Source organism: Carettochelys insculpta, chromosome 29 (genome assembly GCF_033958435.1).
Source record: "Carettochelys insculpta isolate YL-2023 chromosome 29, ASM3395843v1, whole genome shotgun sequence".
In the NCBI taxonomy this organism is placed as follows: Eukaryota; Metazoa; Chordata; order Testudines; family Carettochelyidae; genus Carettochelys; species Carettochelys insculpta.
The window spans coordinates 3290621-3310258 of record NC_134165.1 but is presented as its reverse complement, the minus strand read 5'-3'; the positions used below and the strand labels follow the sequence as shown (position 1 = coordinate 3310258).

The 19638-nt window shown below is 62.9% G+C and overlaps 1 protein-coding gene across 1 annotated transcript; it reads left to right on the top strand.

The window, feature by feature from the left end:
- Positions 1-1655: 1655 nt before the first annotated feature.
- On the top strand, positions 1656-10863 carry LOC142003171 (TLC domain-containing protein 4-like). Its single transcript, XM_074979891.1, has 7 exons — positions 1656-1774; positions 5708-5904; positions 6231-6320; positions 7086-7144; positions 7637-7731; positions 8177-8250; positions 8709-10863. The coding sequence occupies exons 1-7, from the start codon at positions 1676-1678 to the stop codon at positions 9013-9015; spliced, it is 921 nt and encodes a 306-aa protein (XP_074835992.1). The 5' UTR covers positions 1656-1675; the 3' UTR covers positions 9016-10863.
- The last annotated feature ends 8775 nt before the right edge of the window (positions 10864-19638 follow it).

Here is a 19638-nt window from a genome sequence, read left to right as displayed (position 1 = left end):
GCAGTTCCACACTCACGGATCCTGTGGCAGAGCCGGGAGCTGAACCGAGATCTCCGAAGGCAGCGAGGGGCCACCTAAGCTAGTGAGTGGGCTGCAGCAGAGGCCTCCCTTCATCTCGCTGGGCCCTCAGCACACACCTCCCTTCACGTGCCCTGGCTTTGCATGGGGGTCACTTTAGTAATACCAGGAGGAAAAAACCTACACGGGCAGAAACCCTGGGAATCTGGTGACCCTGCACCTAGGCAACAATAAAGAAGACATCCCATGGGTCCCATGCGGCACCCCAATGGGCCGCAGCGTGCCCACTGCCGAGGCCTAGCCCAGGGAGTCCCTCCTGCTTCCCCATCTCCGGGCTGACCCAGCGGGTGCCCAGGCTTTCCTTTCCCAGCCCTGCCTTAGAAGTGCCCTTCCGGGGCCACTGCCCTGGTGTTCCCCTGTCGGTGTGCCAGTTGGGCCCTGGGTTCCCCACCCCTGCAGAAGGGATCGCTGCCTGCCTGCAGGGAGGGAGCAGATGGGTGGGCGCCTGGTCTGGGTGCAGCTGCTTTCAGCTTCAGCTTTATCAACAACGGGAAGGGAAGGTTGGGTTCCCACTTGATTTCCGCCCCTCTCCCGGGTCCTGTTCCCTCCTTCAGGACCACTCGGATTTTTCCTCACTCCCTGCCCCAAACAGGGGCACAGTGTTGCTGTGCACTGCTAAACACCCGCCATGCCCCAGCCCAGAAGTGGCTGCATCTGGGCATCAGCTATCTCTGTGCAAACAGCTGGTGCGCTCTACCCCCTGAGTGACTGTTCCACAGCCCTGGATGAGGGTCTCTGTGTAAACCATCCCTGGACTCCACAGTGGAAGTAGCTGGATTTCAGCAGAGGTGGAAAAAGTATCCAAAATCTACTTGAGTTACAGTACAGCTGTGGCGGGGTAGTCAAGTACAAGTCACTAGTGCCCCACTGGAAAACTACTTGAGTAAAAGTGCTCATGTGTGCACGCACACAGACATATCACCTCTTCATTGTATGCAAGTACCCAGAAGTGAAAGCAGCTACTCTTTTACTCAAGTAACTTTTTGGATCCTCTCCCAGGTCTGGATTCGGGCAGAAAGGTGCCTCTGCAAATATGGGGCTGGAGGGAAGGCTGGGTTGGGAACACCAGAGGGCAGTTTCCTCCTTTTCAAAGCATGGCAGGTACATTGCCCCAGGTGATGGGCGTATTGTCCCCATTCTTCAAGAGGGGAAACTGAGGCACGGGAGTGGGGAGAGGCGTTGACTCGATTATGAGTCCAGCAGGCGGCAGTGAGACCAGAAACCCAGGAGCTCTGGTCCAACCACTAGGCACCATGCCCCTGTGGCAGCCAAGGACAGACCCCGGAGCTTGACTGGTGGCCTGCAGCTGTGAGTGCAGGGGACAGCACCCCCATCCCGGTTCTCAGCCTGGGAGAACCCAGGTGTCCGAGGCGCCCCGCCCCGCCCAGGGGGCGAACCCAGGCGTCCTGCTTCCGTCACAGCCCTGCGGCGCGAGGTGTCACCTCACCTTCGACTGCCACCTGGCCGGGTCCAGGGGCGTGGCTAGGCTCTGGAGGAGGCGTGGCTGGCCGCAGGCGGGGGCGTGTCCCGCGCCGGGATTGGCGGAGGCGGGGGCGCAGACCAGCCCCGCTGTCAGAGCCAGGCGCGGGGCGTGGGGATGTGGCAGCTCCGCGGAACGGCCGCCTGGGAGGCCGCAGGAGCTGGGAGCGCGGCGGAGCCCCGGGGCTCCCCACGGCCGGGGGCAGCAGCCTCCCAGGTGGGTGCATCGGGCGAGCCACGCGGAGCAGGAGGAGCCTGGGAGCCGGATCCGTGGGGGGCTGAGTGCTGGGCGAGCCGGATCTGTGGGGGGAGCCGGAGCCGAAGCCGGGGGCGAGGAGGGCTGAGTGCTGTGGGGGGCTGGAGCCGGGGGCTGGAACCGGGGGGCTGAGCGCTGTGGGGTGCAGGAGCCGGCGGGCTGAGCGCTGTGGGGTGCAGGAGCCGGGGGCTGGAACCGGGGGGCTGAGCGCTGGGGAGAGCTCACCCGATGGGGGGGACATGGGGCGGAAGATGTTTGGGGGAGTCCAGCTTGTGGGGTGATCCGGGGGGCGGTTCAGGGCCCCAGCAGAGGGAGTTGGGAGCACTTGTCGGTTCGGAGTCCAGACCCACCCCCGCCACCGCCTCCGCAACCACTAGTCTCTGCTCCCTTCCCGGCTGGCTGAGCTCGCCTGGGCGGGGGGGACCCCTCCCCTCGGCCCCACCCCCTCCAGTGCTGCACGGGAGCCTGGGGCGAGGCCCCATCACCTGAGGGCTCCCCTCCCTCGGCCCCCGGCCATCGCTTCTAGCGTGGGGCTGCAGAGCTCGCCCAGCCAGCCCCATGGCCACGAGCTGCACCCGCCCGGCTCTTGCCCCAGGCGGGCCGGGGGGAGGCTGCAGGCCCAGGTTGTCCAGTGCCCGGCCGAAATGCGGGCTAATGATTTACCTGGGAGGGGGCAGGGCGGCTCAGGTGGGGGGGAACAGGGCAGCCTGGTTGTGGGGGGCAGGGTGGCTCAGGTGGGGTGAAGAGGGTGGCCTGGCTGTGGCAGGCAGAGCGTCCCAGCTCAGAGGGGAGCAGGGCAGCCGGGCTCAGGGGCAGGAACTGGTTTATTCAGCCATCTGCTCCCCGGGGTGGGGCGTTCAGTCCCTGAAGGAGAACAGCCCAGTGCTGTCCTGGAGGCTGCCGGCTTCCCCGAAACCCCTTCCATGTGCCCCACTGTGCTGACCTGTCCCCGCATCCCCGTGCCCCCCCGGTCTCCCTGCAGCCCTCCCCAGGCTGGGAGAGATCCCAGGAGCCCTGGCGTCCAGCCCGCCCCGACTCCAAAGGTGGATTTTAGCGTTACCCTAGTTCACCCCCACGCCCTCCGGATATTGAAGTAAGTCACGTGATCAGCCCCCTTTTTTGCTCCAGGGCAGCACGTGAAACCAGGGAGCTGGCAGCTGAGCCCAGCATGGCCTGGCACCCGGCACAGCAGCCTTAGGTCCTGCAGGGGCCTGGCCTGGCTCCCACCTGCACTCGGCTTCGTTCTCTGGCTCTGGCTCGTTCGCCTTGGCAGCGAAAGCAGGAGGAGGCAACTTGATTTAACTCGAGAGCCCGTCCCCGTTCCCTCGCCCAGCCACGCCGGCCACGCCGGCTGGCACGTCCGCGGAGAAGGGACCTCAGGAGGGGGCCGCCCCAGCTGCCCCACACTGACGTGAACCCTGGAAACCCCAGGCCAGCCCAGCCCATGTTCTGAAAAGCTGGGGTTAGCCTCAGCCCCCTCCGCAGCCTCAGCCGTTGGCTGGCGGCGCCCCGCATGGAGCAGGCCACAGGCAGTCAGGCCTAGGGGTTGGAGCTGTAGGGCAGGAGCTCAGCACCATTGTGCCTGGGGCTGTACGTTGTTTATTAGGAGTACCATGGCCCAGAAGCAGCGCCGCACAAGCACAGAACAAAGACACTGTCCTGGCCCCAACGGCAGCGCCATGCGCAGCATGGAGCCGAGGCCAGCACGAGGCAGCGTTGGGAGGATCAGGGCCCAAGCGTCAGAGGAGAGGCGGGTGCAGGGACCATGCAGGGGGAGGGAACAATGAGTCAATGCTGAAGGGCAGTGACGGGCCGCGGGCTCAGCTCTGAGCGTCATGCTGCCTCAGCGCCCATCACCGTGACGTCTGGTCTGGAGGAAGGGTGTGGCAGAGCGGGTAGCGTAATCAGCGCTGGGTGCATCCCCACAGCCAGGAACCTCACCGCTCGACCCCGGTGCCCAGCACCTGGCTCCAGACACAGCCACAGCTCCTGGGCCACCGCCAGCCCCTTGCCAGGCCAAACCCCTTTCATCCCCTACCGGCCGGGGGCAATGCTCAGTCCCTGGGCCCCCTGGCTCTGCCTGCCCACTCCACACACCTGCCACCCCTGGGATCCCGGGGTCACCCCCCACCTAGGTCTTCTCCCGGGGCCAGACAGATCCAGCTCGGCTCTGGTGGGAAAGGTGGGCCCTGCCCCCTGGAGCTGGGGCTCCTGACCCCCCTGTGCCCAGGGCAAGGGGATGGGTAAGTAGGAGTGGCACTATTTCTGTTCTGCTGGTGCCCCTCACTCCCAGCCTGCAGCCCCTGCTGGCCCAGCCCTGGGCTCCCCCGGTTCTGCCGGTGCCTAGAGGCAGATTACCCTTTGGGGGGCCTTGGGCCCAGAGCAAGCGAGGATCCCTCCCCACCTGTCCTGCCTGCAGTTCCCCCTCACCTGGGGCTCCTTCCACATTGCAGGGGAGCAGGTTGGTGATTCTGTCCTAGGACCCCGACTCGGCTGGGGCCCGGCCCTGGGCAAGGACCCCATTCACCCGGGGGGCTAATCGGGCACCGTCTGTGCCTCTCAATCCAATCTGCCAATGCTCCCTGCCTGTTCGATCCACCAGCTTGTGGGCAGCTCCCCAGCCTGCTGCCTTTGTGACCTGGGCGCGGTCTCCGTCTCCTGCCCCAGCCCCCCCACCACACAGGGTGAATTGCCCCAAAACCTGCCCCTTTCCAGGCCCCCTGCCCCGAACCCCCTGCCCCGCCGGGTGAGCTGCTCCTGAAAGCCAGGGTTCCAACGGGACAGTTCCTGAGCCAATACTGAATGAAGTACAGAGGTTAGTTTACAGAAGCTCATTATGCAAATCCTTAATTACAGCCAGCAGAGCTCTCTGGACAAGGATCCCTCCTGAGGCCAGCCAGAGCCAGGGCTTGCCTAAAAGTTCCTGCCTCTGACCTTTCACCCACAGACATGATCCTGCTTCCCTTCTGGGTCTGGGGGTAAAACCCAGGCACCCTGGGTCCATCCCCGCCCCCCACTCTAACCACTAGACCCCACTCCACAGGCAGTATTGGGGACAGAACCCAGGTGTCCTGGAGCCAGCCCCCTGCTCTAACCACTAGACCCCACTCCACACGCAGTATTGGGGACAGACCCCAAGAGTCCTGGACCCAGCCCCCTGCTCTAACCACCAGACCCCACTCCACACGCAGTACTGGGAACAGAACCCAGGTGTCCTGGAGCCAGCCCCCTGCTCTAACCACTAGACCCCACTCCACACGCAGTACTGGGGACAGAACCCAGGCATCCTGGCTCCCAGCAGCCCCTTCCTTCTCCTGCTCATACCATTCACTAATGCTCCCCTCCTGCTGGCAGACCCTCCACATCAAGCCTCTCCCCCTGGGGTGGCATCTTTCCCCAGCTGTGGGCAGGGAGTGGGGTCTAGTGGTTAGAGCGAGAGGCCAGCGACCAGACTTCTGGCGGGGGGAAGAGCAAGCTGGCAGCAACCAAGCAGCATGTCCCCCAGTACAGGGCCACCTTGGCTGCAGAGTGGGGCACATACTGGGGGGGGCTGCTCTCATGCCCCCTGGCCTTGGCATTCTGTGCCACAGGCTGCCACTTCCTGGGCACCAGGGCTGGGGGCCAGCTGGGCCGCAGCCAGTGCGAGTCCCAGCAAATCCCCTGACTCGTGGGTGGGTGAAGGGGGGATAAACAGACAGAGCTGGGGGGGGACCTGAGAGAACTGAATTCTGAGTGTTCTCCCCTCTGGGCCGCAGACAGCTCGCTGCTCGGCAGAGCTGCAGGGCAGGAGTCGGGGGCACCTGCCACCGGCCTTTGCGGGAGGGAAGGAAAACGGCGCAGCTGTGTGTCATATGCCCTGCAGTGCCCTCGGCCAATGGTGATTCTCCCACGCAGGTGTGGGGACTGGGCTTTCTGAGCAGGCGCCACGGAGCGGCCATGGAGGACTCCACACGCCTGGGGTATTGCATCGTGGCCGGCAGCTTCGTGGCCTTCCAGTTCTTCTTCTCAGCCGTCAGCCCCCAGCTCTCGCCGGCGCTCAGTCGCCGCTACAGCAGCCTGCCCGCGGGCAAGAGGACCGAGTGGGACTCCAGGTAGTCCAGCCCCCCGGGAAGCCGGAGAGAACCCAGGAGTCCTGGCTCTTGACCCCTCCTCTGACCACGGGGCCCTGGCCAGGGCTGTAGCCGCCCTCCCGGTGGGCTTAGCCTGAGAACATCCTGAGCTGGAGGCACCCGAGGCTGAAGGGAGCCATTGTTGGAGTGCAGGGGGGCTGGGCACGCAGAGCAACAGGGGGGTGAGGTGTGTGATCCCTGGGGGGGGCTGAGGTGCATGTGATCTGTGGAGGGGTGTGGGGGGGCTGACCCATGGGGAGCTGTGGGGGGGCCGTGGGGAGCTGACCCCTTTGCATGTTCCCCCCCAGGTGCGTCTCCACTCTCCATGCCCTCATTGTCGGACTCTTCTGTCTCTACATCCTGTACTTCGATGAGGCCGTTAACGCCAACCCCATCTGGTGAGCTCCACCTGGGCCCTTCCACCCACCCAGCCCCCACAGCCCTGGCCCACAGCCCCCACTGCCCCCCCGCCCGGGCCCCTCAGCCCCAACCTGCAGCCCCCTGCTGGTGCCTGACCCACAGCCCTCCCTGTGACCCCTGAGCCCCAACCCACAGTCCTGGGCTCCCCCACATCTGCTGGGACCCATCAGCCACAGCCCCCATTCCGCTGGGACCCTCATACACAGCTCCCCACTCCCCTCCCCCTCAGCCCTGACCCACAGTCCCCCGCTTCCCACTCTGCTGGGACCCCTGGAATCAGATCCGCAGCCCCTGCTCCATCCACTCTGCTGGGACCCTTCAACCGCAACCTGCAGCCCCCGATCCCTGCCGGGACCCCCAGTATCCCCCCATACAGCTCTGTATTTGGCGACAGGGGGGCTTTGTCCTGGTCACTTTCCCAGGCTCTGTCTCCCAGCTGGTTGGAAGGTGCCAGCCCTGAGTGGGGGGGTCCCGGGGGCCCGAGGTCACATGGTGGCAGAGGGGATAAAAGGCCGTTTGTGTCTGGGAAGAATGGCCCCCTTGTTCCCCGGCTGCCAGGAGCCAGAGCCACCCATGCAGCTGCCATTGGCTGGGCACAGGGGCTGGCATGGTGCCCGGGCCTGGGGGCTGCAGGAGAGGGGGACTTGGGCCAGGCACTGGGGGAGCTGGTCCCGTCATCGCCCCCACTGCCTGTGTTCAGGGTTCAGCCCCTCACCCCCGCCCCCGACTCCTTCTGCTTCCAGGGGAGACCCTCACCTGGTGAAACTCAACGTGGCCATCACCTGCGGCTACCTGCTCTATGGTAAACACTGGGGGCCCCGCGCTGCCCCCCGGCCTCCCTGACCAGGACACCCCAGACTGGTGTTGTAGACCCCGACCCTACAATAGGGAGGCTCTTTCCTTCCGGAGCAGAGGCCTGCAGTGGGGGGGGGTCAGTGGGGCTGGACTCTGATCCCCGGCCGAGGGGGAGCATTTGCCTGCCCCCTAAGCTGAGGCTCCCAGGCATGGCCAGCAGCAGCTGGCAAACCCAGCGCTCCCCATGCCCCCAGCCGGTGGTTTGTCTCTGCGGGTGCTGCAGGACGAAATTTATCCCCCCCACCGAGGGAAAGGCCCGGCAGGTACTCAGGGCCCCCCGGGGCGAGGGTCTTCCGGCAGTGGGTGGCTTGCAAGGGCTGACTCTGGGAGCTGGGCCCTGTGCTGCGGTGCTGGGCGTGGGGTGTCTCTGCATCTCCCCATTGCTCGGTCACACACACTGACCAGCCCGGCCCCCAAACCCTCTGTCTTCACCCTCCAGACCTGCTGCTGCTCCTGCGCTACTGGAAGACGCTGGGCGACTCCCTGTTCGTGTACCACCACTTGGTGGCGCTCTACGCCTATGGATACGTGCTGGTGAGTGCCCGCCGGGGGGGCAGCTGTGGGGCAGGAGCCCCCATCTCTGCCTGTGCTTCCTCTGCATGTACCCCACCTCTCTGAGGGTCACGACCCAAAGGCACCAGCAGGGACGGGCTACTGGGCACTGGCAGAGCTGGGGGGAGCCCGGGGCTGGGCTGGCCGGGGCTGCGAGTCGGGAGTGAGGGGCACCGGAAGGGCTGCGGGGGGGCACTGCCCATCTCTCCCTCAGTCTAGCCGGAAGGTGCAGTCTGGGGGGTGGCCCCCTCGTGTGGCCCTTGACGTGACCCACCCCGATGCTCTGCTGTTGTCTTCCTGTGGGGTCCCAGCTTAGGATCCCATCTCTGGGGTGGCCCCCGAGGAGGCCTGGGGCGGGGACCCCATGCCCTTCAGCCTGTGGGGCGGTGCCGTGGGGCAGGGGACTCACAGTCTGTCTCTCCCCCAGAGCCGAGGGGTGCTGCCCTATTTCGCCAACTTCCGCCTCCTCTCCGAGCTCTCCACCCCCTTTGTCAATCTGCGGTGAGTCGGGGGGAGGCTTGGGGGGCTGGGCCTGGGGGGGCTCTAAGGTGCCGGTCGTCCCATGAGACACAGATTCAAATCCTCCCAAGGCATAGGGAGAGGGGCGCCCCTAAGCCAGAGGATGCTGCGCTGCCCCCCGGGCTGCCCACGCCCACCCCCAGAGCAGTGCTGGCAGGGCTGCTAAGTGGGGACCTGCCCCCCAAGAGGCAGCAGCCACCCCCTCTGCTTGAGCACCAGGGAGGGCACTAGGGGGCTGCAGCCAGGGGGCGAGTGCTGTTCCCTCCCCTGGCGGGAGCCCGAGCTCAGTGGGGCTGGGAGTTAACACCACCCCCCCGGCTTTGACTTGCGTCAGGACCAGCACCCCCCTGCAGCTGGCCCGTGGGCTCAGGCTCTCTGCAGACGGGATGCTGGAGGGGGCGGGGCTCTTCAGCTGACCACGCCCCTTTCTCGCGGCCCAGGTGGTTCTTTGACGCCGCCGGGCAGCCCCGCTCCTCCTGGTTCGTCCTGGCCAACGGCCTGGCCATGACCGTGGTCTTCTTCCTGGTGCGCATCGCCGTCATCCCCAGCTACTACCGGCGCGTGCTGGCCTGGTACGGCACACCCGAGTTCGCCCGCCTGGGGCTGGCGGTGCAGGTGGCCTGGATCGTCCCCAGCCTGGCGCTGGAGGTCCTCAACCTCATCTGGATGTACAAGATCATCCGGGGCTTCTACCGGGCCTTTGGGCGGCCCCGGGAGCACAAGGCGGCCTGCAGCCACGGCGACTGAGCGATGGCCCCCCGGTTAGCCGGGCCCCGAGCTCCGGGCAGAGATGGACGAGCCGCTCCGGCTCCCAAACCAGCCAGCAGCAGCAGGACTAGGCTGGTCTGGCATGTGCCCCTGGCCCCCGCGGAGCACCGGGGCATCCGGGCCAGCCCGTGCCCTGGAAGCACCCAGGAAAGCCCCGAGGCTCCCAGACTGGCGGGTGCGCCAGGAAAGCCGTGGGGCAGCGGGACTGGGGCTGGGACGTTTGGACGGGTGCACAGCCGTAGCCAGGAGCTCACTAGAGCCCCGGGGGGCTAGCAGTGCCCCTGCGCCTGCGCCAAGGCAGCCCCGCCCCCAGCTGGGTGTGGCTCCGGGGGGGCTGCGTGTCTGTGCGGAAGGTGGGTGTCCCATGGGGCAGAGCAAGGAGCTAGGCTGGGGCTGCGGTGCAGCCTGGTGAACGGCTTCCCTGGGCTCCCACCCCCTCCACTCTGGCAGAAAGTGGGGAGACCCCCACTGCCGGGCTGGAGAGTGGGGGGCAGGATGGCCACGTGGCCAAAGGTTACATGTGGCCTTTGGGGACACCCCTCCCTGTGCCCCAACCACCTCCCTGCCAGGAGCCTGGTGGCCATAACGCTCCCTGGGCCCCTGCCCAGGAGCTGCAGCACTGGGGGATGGGGCCAAGCCCTGGAGCTGATCCTGCTGGGGGCTAGGAGGGTGCTGGGACCTGTCAGGGCTGTCCCTAACACAGGCCAGGCCCGAGCCCCAGGCCTCCCATGGCTGCAACTTGTTCCTGCCTCCCAGGCTGGGGCCCCAAAGTGTGGGACTCCAGTCCCTGCTCTGCTACAGCCTTGCCAGGCAGGCCGTGGTGCTCTGGGGCCTCAGTTTCCCTGTCTGTTAAAGGGGGACAATGCCCCTTTGTCTGTGCCTTCTCCCTTCTGTCCAAGAGCCTGTCCCTGCCCGGGCAGTGCCCGGCATGGCCCCTGCGCTCACCCTGGCCAGCACGCAGGGCTCCGGGAAGGCCTTGGTCTTGGCCTGCACAGCTCCCGAAAGAGCTGGTCCAGACAGCGCCCCCGAGCCAGGCCTGGGCCTCCGGCCGTTCCGGCTCCCCTGTGTCGCTCAGGCCCGCTGGCGCCGTGGGCAGGTTTCTCAGGTGGTTAATATATGGAGATACAAACCTATTGCCTAGGGCTGGCAGGGCCCCAAGAGGCTATCGCGTCCTGTCCCTGCCCGCCCAGCAGGGCCGAGTACCCCCGACAGATTTTTTTTATATTTAATCTAGTTGCCGCAGATCCCTACCCAGCCCCCTCCAGGGCTGAGCTCACAACCCCGGGGTTACACGGCCGACGCTCTAACCACTGAGCCATCCAGCCCTCCCTCCCCCTCCAGCCCTGCTCCAGTTCCTCTTCCACCACCGAGGCTTCCGCCCGTGTGAGGAATTACCTGCCCCCCCGCCCTGCCCCCCCCAGTGCCGCCCCCCCCTCACCGTGCCTCAGTTTCCCCTCTTGCCCTTTGGCTCGGCTGTGCGTGGTTGGGGCAGGGAGAGGTGCGAGGGGTCCCGATCCTGGGGACGGGCTCAAAGCACAGCAGGCCCAGGCTGGAAAACACCAGTTTGCACCAGCTGAGGATCAGGCCATGAAGTTTCACCAGAATCTTTCCCTGCTTGGCCCTCCAGGCGCCAGCTGCCGATCGCCCCTCCCAGGGCCTCCTGGCAGCGCTGTGGCTCATGAGCCTCTCGTTACAGGTCGCCCGGAGCCCGGCCCAAGGCCCAAAGAGATGTCCTGAACGCTCCAGCCTGTTCTCGGCCGGGCAAGGGGACGCCTGGCTGCTGGCTGGGGCGGGCGTGTTTTCAACTGGCAATAAACCTGGGTTAGGCTGGTGAGCTGGGCCGTGGCACCACATCTTGGGGGTGGGGGGTGTCAGAGGCACCCAGAGCTGCGCCTTGTGCATGTATGGGGCATTCGAGGGGGGGTGCCCCTTGGGTGCCAGTGGGGAAGGGGGGATGTGTATGGACTTGGCTGGGGGGTGCTGGGGACTCCGGGGGCATCAGGGCGCTGCACATGTTGGGCTGGTGTGTGGATGTGTTGGGGCTGGGAAAAAAAATCCCAGGAAGCGCAAGTCCCAGGCCCGCCCCTGCTCTAACCATAAGACACCACTGCCCTCTCAGAGCAGGGGATGGACCCCAGGAATCCTGGCTAGACCCTCCCACCTCCCTTTGGCTTCACATAGCCCAGTGTGGGGGCAGCTCCACGGACAGGTGACCGGGGGGTGGGGGGCTATTGTTGGCTGGTGATGTGGGCCCCAGCCCTCCCCTGGCCCCAAAGAAATAAGCGTTAGGCCTGGCTGTGCCTGGCAGCCCTGCAGAGCCGGGGCGCAGGGAGGGGGTGGGGTGCTACGCAGGTGCTGTCAGTGTTCCCTGAACGAGCCCTGGGAACTGGCTTCTCATGCCAGGGCGGCTGGGGATCCTGCCTCATGAATCCAAACGTGGGGCTGGGGGACGTCTTCCCCATTGCTGCAGGGCACCTCCTGGCAGCCTCTGGCCTAGCTGGTCCTGCGAGGTCCTAGCACAGGGGTGGGCAAAGCACATCCCCTGGCTGCCCCGCTCTGCCCACCTGGGGCCACCCCCTCCCGCCAATGGCCCCCAGATGTGCCCGCCCTGTCCACTGCCTCAGGCCCCTGGCTGGTCCCCATGGCCGGAGGGAGCTGGCACAGCCCCGTGGATGGCCAGAGCCCCTGCCCCCAGAGTCTGAGCCAGCCCCCAATGTTGCCCCTTGGCCCAGACAGCTGCTTGGATCCTGCCACCAGGTGGGGGGCAGGAGGCTCCTCGCACTATGCCCGCCCCCCCGGCAGGACCCCCAGTCCGGGGGTGTCTGCGCCATGGGCACTGGGCCAGGCAGCTATAAATGGCAATGCTCGCTCCAAGCGGGGGGCGGGGGCTTGGCGCCCAGCTTGACTCAGCCTCACGTCACCAGGCCCGAGGAGCAGCCGAGAGGCAGCCGGGCTGGCTGGGCCCTTAACCCCCTGGCTGCTGTGGTGGAGACAAGCATACGCACCCCCCAGCCAACAGCGCTGGGCTGGCAGGAGCCAGCCTGGGGGGCAGAGGGCTGGTCCCCAGGTAACTCCTCACCCCACCCTTCTAGCCAGCCTGCCTGGCTTTCAGGCCCAGCCCCCCAGTGCCCAAGCTCCTGCTGCAGGGAGCAGGACCCGACACCCCAGTGGGGCAGGGGCAGGGCCCCGGCTCCCTCCCACGGGCCCAGCAGCGGGGCTACCTCCTGGCAGCAGCTGGCACCCAGCTCCGAGTACCACACTCCTGCCAGGCAGCCCTGGCAGTGCAGCAGGGTCCCCCCAGCCAGGGCCTTCCTCCCTTTCTGTCTGCCTCAGAGCCGCCCCGGTACAGACGCCATCACGGTCAGTCACAGCCCCCTTCCCGGGGTGTCAGCCAGGAACCAGAGGGACACCGAGCCCCCAGAGCTTCCACCCGCAGAGCTCAAAGCACCACGGTGGCCTTAGCCCATAAGGGGAAACTGAGGCACCGAGCAGGGAGGGGACTTGGGCGGAGCCAGGGGAACAACCTGCTCCGGGTTTGCTCCAGCTGCTAGGCTGCGCTGCCGTGCTCTGCATTCAACGACCCGCTCACGTGGCGGGGGCACGGGGCCGGAAGCGTTGTGGGGGTGGGGAGGAAAGGCTAACCAGCTTGGAGTCAGGCGGGGCAGGGACGTGGTCCATAAATGGAGTTTGGGGGTGACATGGTCCATGGGTGCTTGGTGCGGGAGGCCTACAGGGGATGGGTTTGGGATGGGGGCCTGTGGGTGCTAAGTTTGGGGGACTCAAAGGCATGGGGTTTGGGGGACATGACCCAGGGCGCTGGGTTGAGGGGACTCAAGGGCACTGGGTTTGGGGGGACACGACCCAGGGCGCTGGGTTGGGGGGACCCAAGGGTGCTGGGTTGGGGGGACATGGGCCAGGGGGTGCTCGGATGGGGGGACCCAAGGGTGCTGGGTTGGGGGGACATGGCCCAGGGGGCGCTGGGTTGCGAACATAAGAGTGGCCGCGGTGGGTGAGAGCAAAGGCCCATCCAGCGCAGTGTCCTGCCCCCCGACAGCAGCCAGTGCCCCAGAGGGAGCAATCTACCCCCACCCTCCGCTGCCCATTTCCAACCAGCCCCAGGCTGGGATACCAGCCCTGCCCCTCCAGCTACCGGCCCTCGTCGGACCCAGCCTCCAGGAACGGCTCTCGCTCTTCGCTGGACACAGTTAAGCCCTGGTCTTCACCCTCCTGCGGCGAGGAGTCCCACAGGCCAACCCTGCTCAGTGGGAGGAAAAGCTCCTTTGCTAGGTTTAAACCTGCTCCCCCTTAATTCCATCTAGCGACCTGTCGTTTGGGGGGATCGCAGCCGGGGGGTGCTGGACTGTGGGGGGGTCATGGCCCATGGGCACTGGATTTCAGGTAATGGGGCCTGCAGGTGCCAAGTTCGGGGCCCCCACAAGGGCTGGGTTTGGGGGAATGTGGCTTGCTGGAGCTGGGCTTCGGCGGGACCATGGATGCTGAGTTTGGGGGAGCAGGGCCTATGGGCTCTGGGAATGGGGGGCACTGGATTTTGGGGGCACTCTTGGTTCCGGATTTGGGGGAATGGGGCCCATGGGCACTAAGTTTCAGGGGAGCTGTGGGCACTGGGTTTGGAGGTCCCCTAAGGGCTAGGTTTGGGGGAACAGAGCCCAGGGGCACTAGGATTCAGGAAGCTGTGGGTGCTGGATTTGGGATAACACCACCCAGGGGCACTAGGGTTTGGGGGAGGCCGTGGCTGCTGGGTTGGAGGAACGAAGCCCACACATGGTTCGGGAAGCGGAATTGACGAGGCCGTGCCAGGCAAGGGCTGAGCTGCCAGGTTGTCCTGCCACCATTGATAACACCCCCGGTCTGGCTCCAGGGGATCAAACCTCCTCTGGCCCCTCAGCTCCCTCCGTATCAACCGGGGAGCCCCAGGCTTCCCCCCAGCCTGTCCCACTGCCCTGCCGCCAACCTGGGTCCGAACGAGCCATATAAAGGCTGAAACTGTCTCGGGCTTGGCCGGGGCCAGCGGTGTTTATAAGGGAAGTTCTCATTTTGGCAGGGGTGCGCTGCCCCCCCCCAGCCTGCGCTGCTGCCGGCGCTTTGATGGCTCCCAGATTTATGGGGAGCCGCTCACAGGGACGCCGGACTTATAAGGCAAGTCCTGAGCCAGGGCTGAGGCTGAGGCGGATTCACTCCAGCAGCACCCAGGCAATTTAAAGAGACAGGCGCAGCTTGCCCAAAGCACGGAGACCTGGGGTGCAGCACTGGGGCCAGCCGGGGGGGGAGAGCGAGGGGTCATGAGAGTGGGCTGGCTCTGTTCCCAGCCATGCAAGGGCAGTGGGGCCCAGTGATTAGAACCTCCTGGGCTGGGCTGTCTCCTTGGCTTGGGAAGACAGCAGCGTCCAGTGACTAGAGCAGGGAGCCAGGACTCCAGGGCTCTATAGTGAGCTCTGGGAGTGGAGTGGAGGCTAGTGGTTAGAGGCAGTGGGTGGGCTTGGAAGCCAGAGGTGGCCTCAGGCTGGGGCTGCATTCCCAGGGATACAGCTCAGGGCAGGGGCTCTGCGAAGGGAGCCCTCGGGAAGTGAAAACCCAGCCACCCACCCTTGGCCAACCCCGGAGTGAAATGAGTTTGCTGGGCTAAGGCCCCGCAGTGGCAGTCCCCCAGCTCACCACCTCCCTCGGGCAGAGGCTGGGCCCGCAGGGCTGGGATGCCCTGGCTTGGGGAGTTCCCACTCCGGGCTCCTGAAGGTTTGATTCCCCCAGGTGGCTCAGTCCAACACGCTCCCAGCTCAGCCAGGGCCTCAGGGGTGAGCCACCTGCTCTCCCTCCTGGCCACCTGGGGTCGGTTCTGTGGCCATGGGCCACGGTGAGCCCCTGCCACATGGAACAGGTCCCAGGAGTCACTGGCACGTGCTGGGACATCAGAGGGAGGTTCTGTCACATCCTCTCTCTCTGCCACCCAAGCGCCTCCTGCTACCCGGTATGATGGAGTGGGGGATACGTGTGTGGGGGGGGGGCTCACAGAGGGTAACCGAGGCGACTTTGTGACACCTCTGGGCTGCAGACAAAGGGGCAGGTGGAGCCTGAGTGGTTTGAATTGGAAGTGGGAGTTGGGAAGCAGCGAGTCTGGGCTGGGAGAGAGGGAGACAAAGGAGGGGCCCCTTGGGGCCTCCTCTCCCCAATGTGAATAATACTGACTGTCTCTGCCAGCTGCACTGACACCTCTGTACAACGCTGTGCCCTGTCGCCTAATAAATCTCCTGTTCTCCTGCTGAGTGAGAGTCACTTCTGCCTGAAGATGGGGTGCAGAGCTTGGGCACCCCTGAACCCCATGACAGCTGGTGGCAGCAGTGGGGATGCGCTGCACCCTGGGGATGGAGCATCCGGCAGTAAGTGACTGGGGCGCAGGAGGAAGAAGGGGGCCAGCGAGAGCCAGGTGTGCTGACGGGCAGTGAGGTGCGGTTCCCCAAGGGAAGGGCCTATGGCTGAACCCAAGAGAGTGTGGTCGTGGTTCTCGGGGCGGGGGGGGTCACACCCGAGGGTGGTTCCTCCTGGGAGTCCGTAGGAGTCGGTCCCAGAAGGTGGAGGGGCCTACGGCCTAACCCCCGGGAACATGTGACCCGCGAGGAGGCTGACACGTTGAAGGGATTCTTCTGGGAATCGTGGGTGCAGCGGCATCGGCCTGTGAGTCTGCAACCCCACTCGGCAACTCAGCTGGGAAGCGGCGGCGCCTAGAAACCGAATTGAGATTAAGGGATGGGAACAACTGCGAGAAAGAAAGCGGCAGTGTGAGTGTGCAGTGGCAGAGCTGAGGGTTAAGGAAACTCCTGCAGGGGTGAGCCCAGATCAGGGCAGGGAACCCTGGACTGCACGGAGCTCTGAACCCAGTGGCCGGCCACAGCTCAAGGAGGGAAGGAGCGATTCCAACCCATTGTCTGCTAGTGGCCAGGACAGGCCTGCGAAGAGTTTTCCAGGCCTGGGCCGAGGAAGGTGCCTGTGTGTCTGTGCAGGAAAGCAGCTTGTCTACTGGGAACGGCAAGTTGTCTCTGACAGAAGCTGCCTCACCTTCTGGGCATGTGTCTGAGATCAGCCGGGGGGCTGGGACAGAGGAGAATTGTCTGTCTGTGTTGAACAGCAGCGGCCGGCCTGGGGAGAGAGCAGAGCCTGCCTTTGGAAAAGGTGCCAAGGCGGAAACTAGTCCATAGTCTGAGGAAGACTCCCCCCAGCCTGGGGTGGCTGGAGAGAGAACCACAAAAGAGTATTCCAGGTGTGATTCTGAATCCAGCCATGGGGGCTGGAACAGGGGGAATGGCTCTGGGATGGGCAGTGGCATCCCTGGTAAGGAAGCTGGTCCTTGGTGTGAGGAAAGTGCTTCTACTTCTGGGGAAGCTGGTTCTTTGCCTGAGCCTAGGCTGGCTCAAAACAGTGGTAAGATCCCAGAGCTGGATCTGAGTGCAGCTGAAGCCCGGAAGGAATTGGTTGTGGCCCAAGGGAGCAGGCCCCTGTAAAGCCGAATGGAGGTCAAGTGTTGCTTGAGGGAACTCCTGAGGAAGGGGGTTCCCCCTGGAAGTTTCCCTGAGCTGTCTGTGGTAACTGCAGGGAACAGGAGCAAGGTAAACGAGAGTGATCAGGAAAACTGCTTGTCTGTAGGAGGCAGCAGTTTGTTTGGGGAGACATTTGTGTCAGTTCCTGATGGCCGAGACCTGCCTGAGTGTCTCTGATGACTGGCAAAGGGGAATACGCCCAGACTCCCAGGCAGAGGAGTGGTCACACCGTGGGCTCTTTTCACCCATAGATCTCAGGGCAGAACAGTGCCACACACGCACACACTCTCTCTCTGCAGATGGGGACCTGCGGTGCGGGCAGAGGAAGCAACCCGCCCAGGTTCCTCCAGCAGCACCAGAAGGGCGGGGGGTAGGGGGAAGGTTTCTGCCCCTCTGAGGAATGGGAGCCTGGTGTGGCCGCCCAGCAGGAGCAGGGCAAAGAACCAAGCTCGGTCTAGGTGGGAGCCAGCTCAGTTTCGGGTGGGGGCTCCCAAGGGGGGCAGCAGGGAGGTGGATCTGCAAGTCCCGAGGCCCAGGCCCTTTGCACAGCGCTGTGGGATCTGCGGCTGGACCGCAGGGAGAACATAAGGCTGGCCATGGCTGGGTCAGACCAAAGGTGCATCCAGCCCAGCATCCCAGCTGCCAACAGTGGCCTGTGCCAGGAGCCCCGGGGGGGCGGACCAAAGACAATGATGAAGCGACTTGTCTCTTGCCATCCATCTCCAGCCTCTGACAAACACAGGCCAGGGACACCATTCCTATCCGCCGGCTAACAGCCTCTTATGGACCCAACCTCCGTGAATTTATCCAGCTCTTCTCTGAACTCTCCTACAGTCCCAGCTGTCACAGCCTCCTCTGGCAAGGAGTTCCACAGGTTGGCTGTGTGAAAAAGAACTTTCTTTTAAACCTGCCACCCATTAAATTTCATTTGATGTCCTCTAGTTCTTATATGATGGGAACAAGTAAATAACTTTTCCTTATTCGCCCTCTCCACACTGCTCAGGATTTTATAGACCTCTATCATATCCCCCCTCAGTCTCCTCTTTTCTAAACTGAAAAGTTCCAGTCTCTTTAATTTCTGCCCATGTTGGACCCGTTCCAAACCCCTCATCGTTTTAGTTGCCCTTTTCTGAACTTTTTCTAATACCAAAATATATATTTTTGAGGTGAGGAGACCGCATCTCTACGCAGTATTCAAGATGTGGGCATACCATAGTTTTATAAAGGGGCAGTAAAATATTCTTTGTCTTATTTTCTATCCCTTTTTTAATAATTCCTAACATCCTATTTGCTTTTTTGACTGCTGCTGCTACAGACTGTGTGGATGTTTTCGGAGAACTATCCACAATAACCCCCAGATCTCTTTCCTGATTAGTTGTAGCTAAATTAGCCCCCATCATATTGAATGTGTAGTTGGGGTTATTTTTTCCAAGGTGCATTATTTTACGCTTATCCACACTAAATTTCATTTGCCACTTTGTTGTCCAGTCTCTCAGTTTGGTGAGATCCTTTTGAAGTTCTTCACAGCCTGCGTTCGCCTTGACTATTTTGCTTAGTATCATCCGCAAACTTTACCAGCAAGAAATGCACCAACAAACAACGCAGCCTGGCGGGGCATGGTCTCAAAAACACACTACTTTTGCCGAAGCGTCCAGCTGGAGATGCCAGGGAAAAGCCACGAAGGAGCTGCCCCAAACCAGACCGGAGTCAGACCACACTCGCCAAACAGCTGACACGGCCACTTAGCAAAACTGGTGGCTAGTTTTGTGGCAACTCAAGAGCTGGCGAAAGGAGGAGAAGTGCTCGTGGGTGGTGGGTGTGGAAAAGCGAGTGTTCTTGAAGAGGTCTCTGAGCAGCTGCATGGTGATTTCAAAGCCAAAATGAAATTGTGCAGACTCCAGAGCTCTCCAGAGAGAAAAGTTTGGGGAGGGAACGTCAGGCAGCCAGTGGGCCAAACACCCACGTAAAGCGCGAGGAAATAGAAGATGTAAAAAGTTGGTGAGTGTCCTGCAGTGCCCGTGGATTGCATCACAAATCAGGGTGGGCGCGCTGTTCTTCACACAGGGGTTGCAGCAAGTCTGGCTGGACGTAATTTATTAAGGACCGTCTCCCATTCACATGCCTCGTGGCTCTTGAATTATGGAGTTTTTTACCGAATTTGGAAAAAAAAAGGCTTTCCTTGCTATTTTGACAAGTATCAGAGAGGGAACCCGGTTAGTCTGTATCTTCGAGAACAACGAGAAGTCCTGTGGCACCTTATAGACTAACAGATATTTTGGAGCATGAGCTTTCAGGGGCGAGGACCCGCTTCATCAGATGTATGAGTGGATGGGGGGATCTCTGTGTAAAATAATAATTGGACGTAAATCAGACATCAGGAACAATAACGTACAGAAACCTGTGGGAGAACACATCAATCTCCCTGGACGCTCAGTAATATTTAGAAGTACAAGTCCTAAAACAAAGAAATTTCAAAAATCAAATGGAGAGAGAAATCTCTGAGCTGCAATTTATTTGCAAATTTGACTCCATCAACCAAAGATTACACAGAGACTGGGAGTGGCTGGCCCCTTACAAAAGCAGTTTCTCTGCCCTGGGGGTTAGTATCTCCCCATTAGACTCTGACATTGGGCGACATTCCCCATCTGATCTGGCTTGTTTTTATCTCTTTTGATACATACTGCTGATAAGGGGCCTTTTCCACCTTGCTGAATAGACCTCGTCAGCTCTGGCCCTCCCTTTGACTGGGACCCCCCTCTTTAAATACCCCTCTGAAACCATCCCTGCCCCACTCACGCATCTGATGAAGCGGGTCTTTGCCCACGAAAGCTGATGCTCCCAAATATCTATTCGTCTATAAGGCGCCACAGGACTTCTTGTTGTTCTTACTATTTTGGTTGCGGACCCCGGAATGGACATTGTGTGTCTGTACATGCGCATGGCTCTGTATAGACAGTGAGCGTGTTTGTGTCTCCCTGTGCGTGTGCGGTTTCCCATCGGTAGCTTTGAGCCCAGCCCCGCTGAGGACACCGCTGGCAGCAGCTGGCGTGTTGGG

Excerpts from the sequence above, each read along its gene's own strand:
- LOC142003171 (XM_074979891.1), top strand. The coding sequence starts at position 1,676 with ATGTGGCAGCTCCGCGGAACGGCCGCCTGGGAGGCCGCAGGAGCTGGG. Across the intron at positions 7,732-8,176 it reads ACGCCTATGGATACGTGCTG|AGCCGAGGGGTGCTGCCCTA; the intron begins GTGAGTGCCCGC and ends TCTCTCCCCCAG. Across the intron at positions 8,251-8,708 it reads ACCCCCTTTGTCAATCTGCG|GTGGTTCTTTGACGCCGCCG; the intron begins GTGAGTCGGGGG and ends CTCGCGGCCCAG.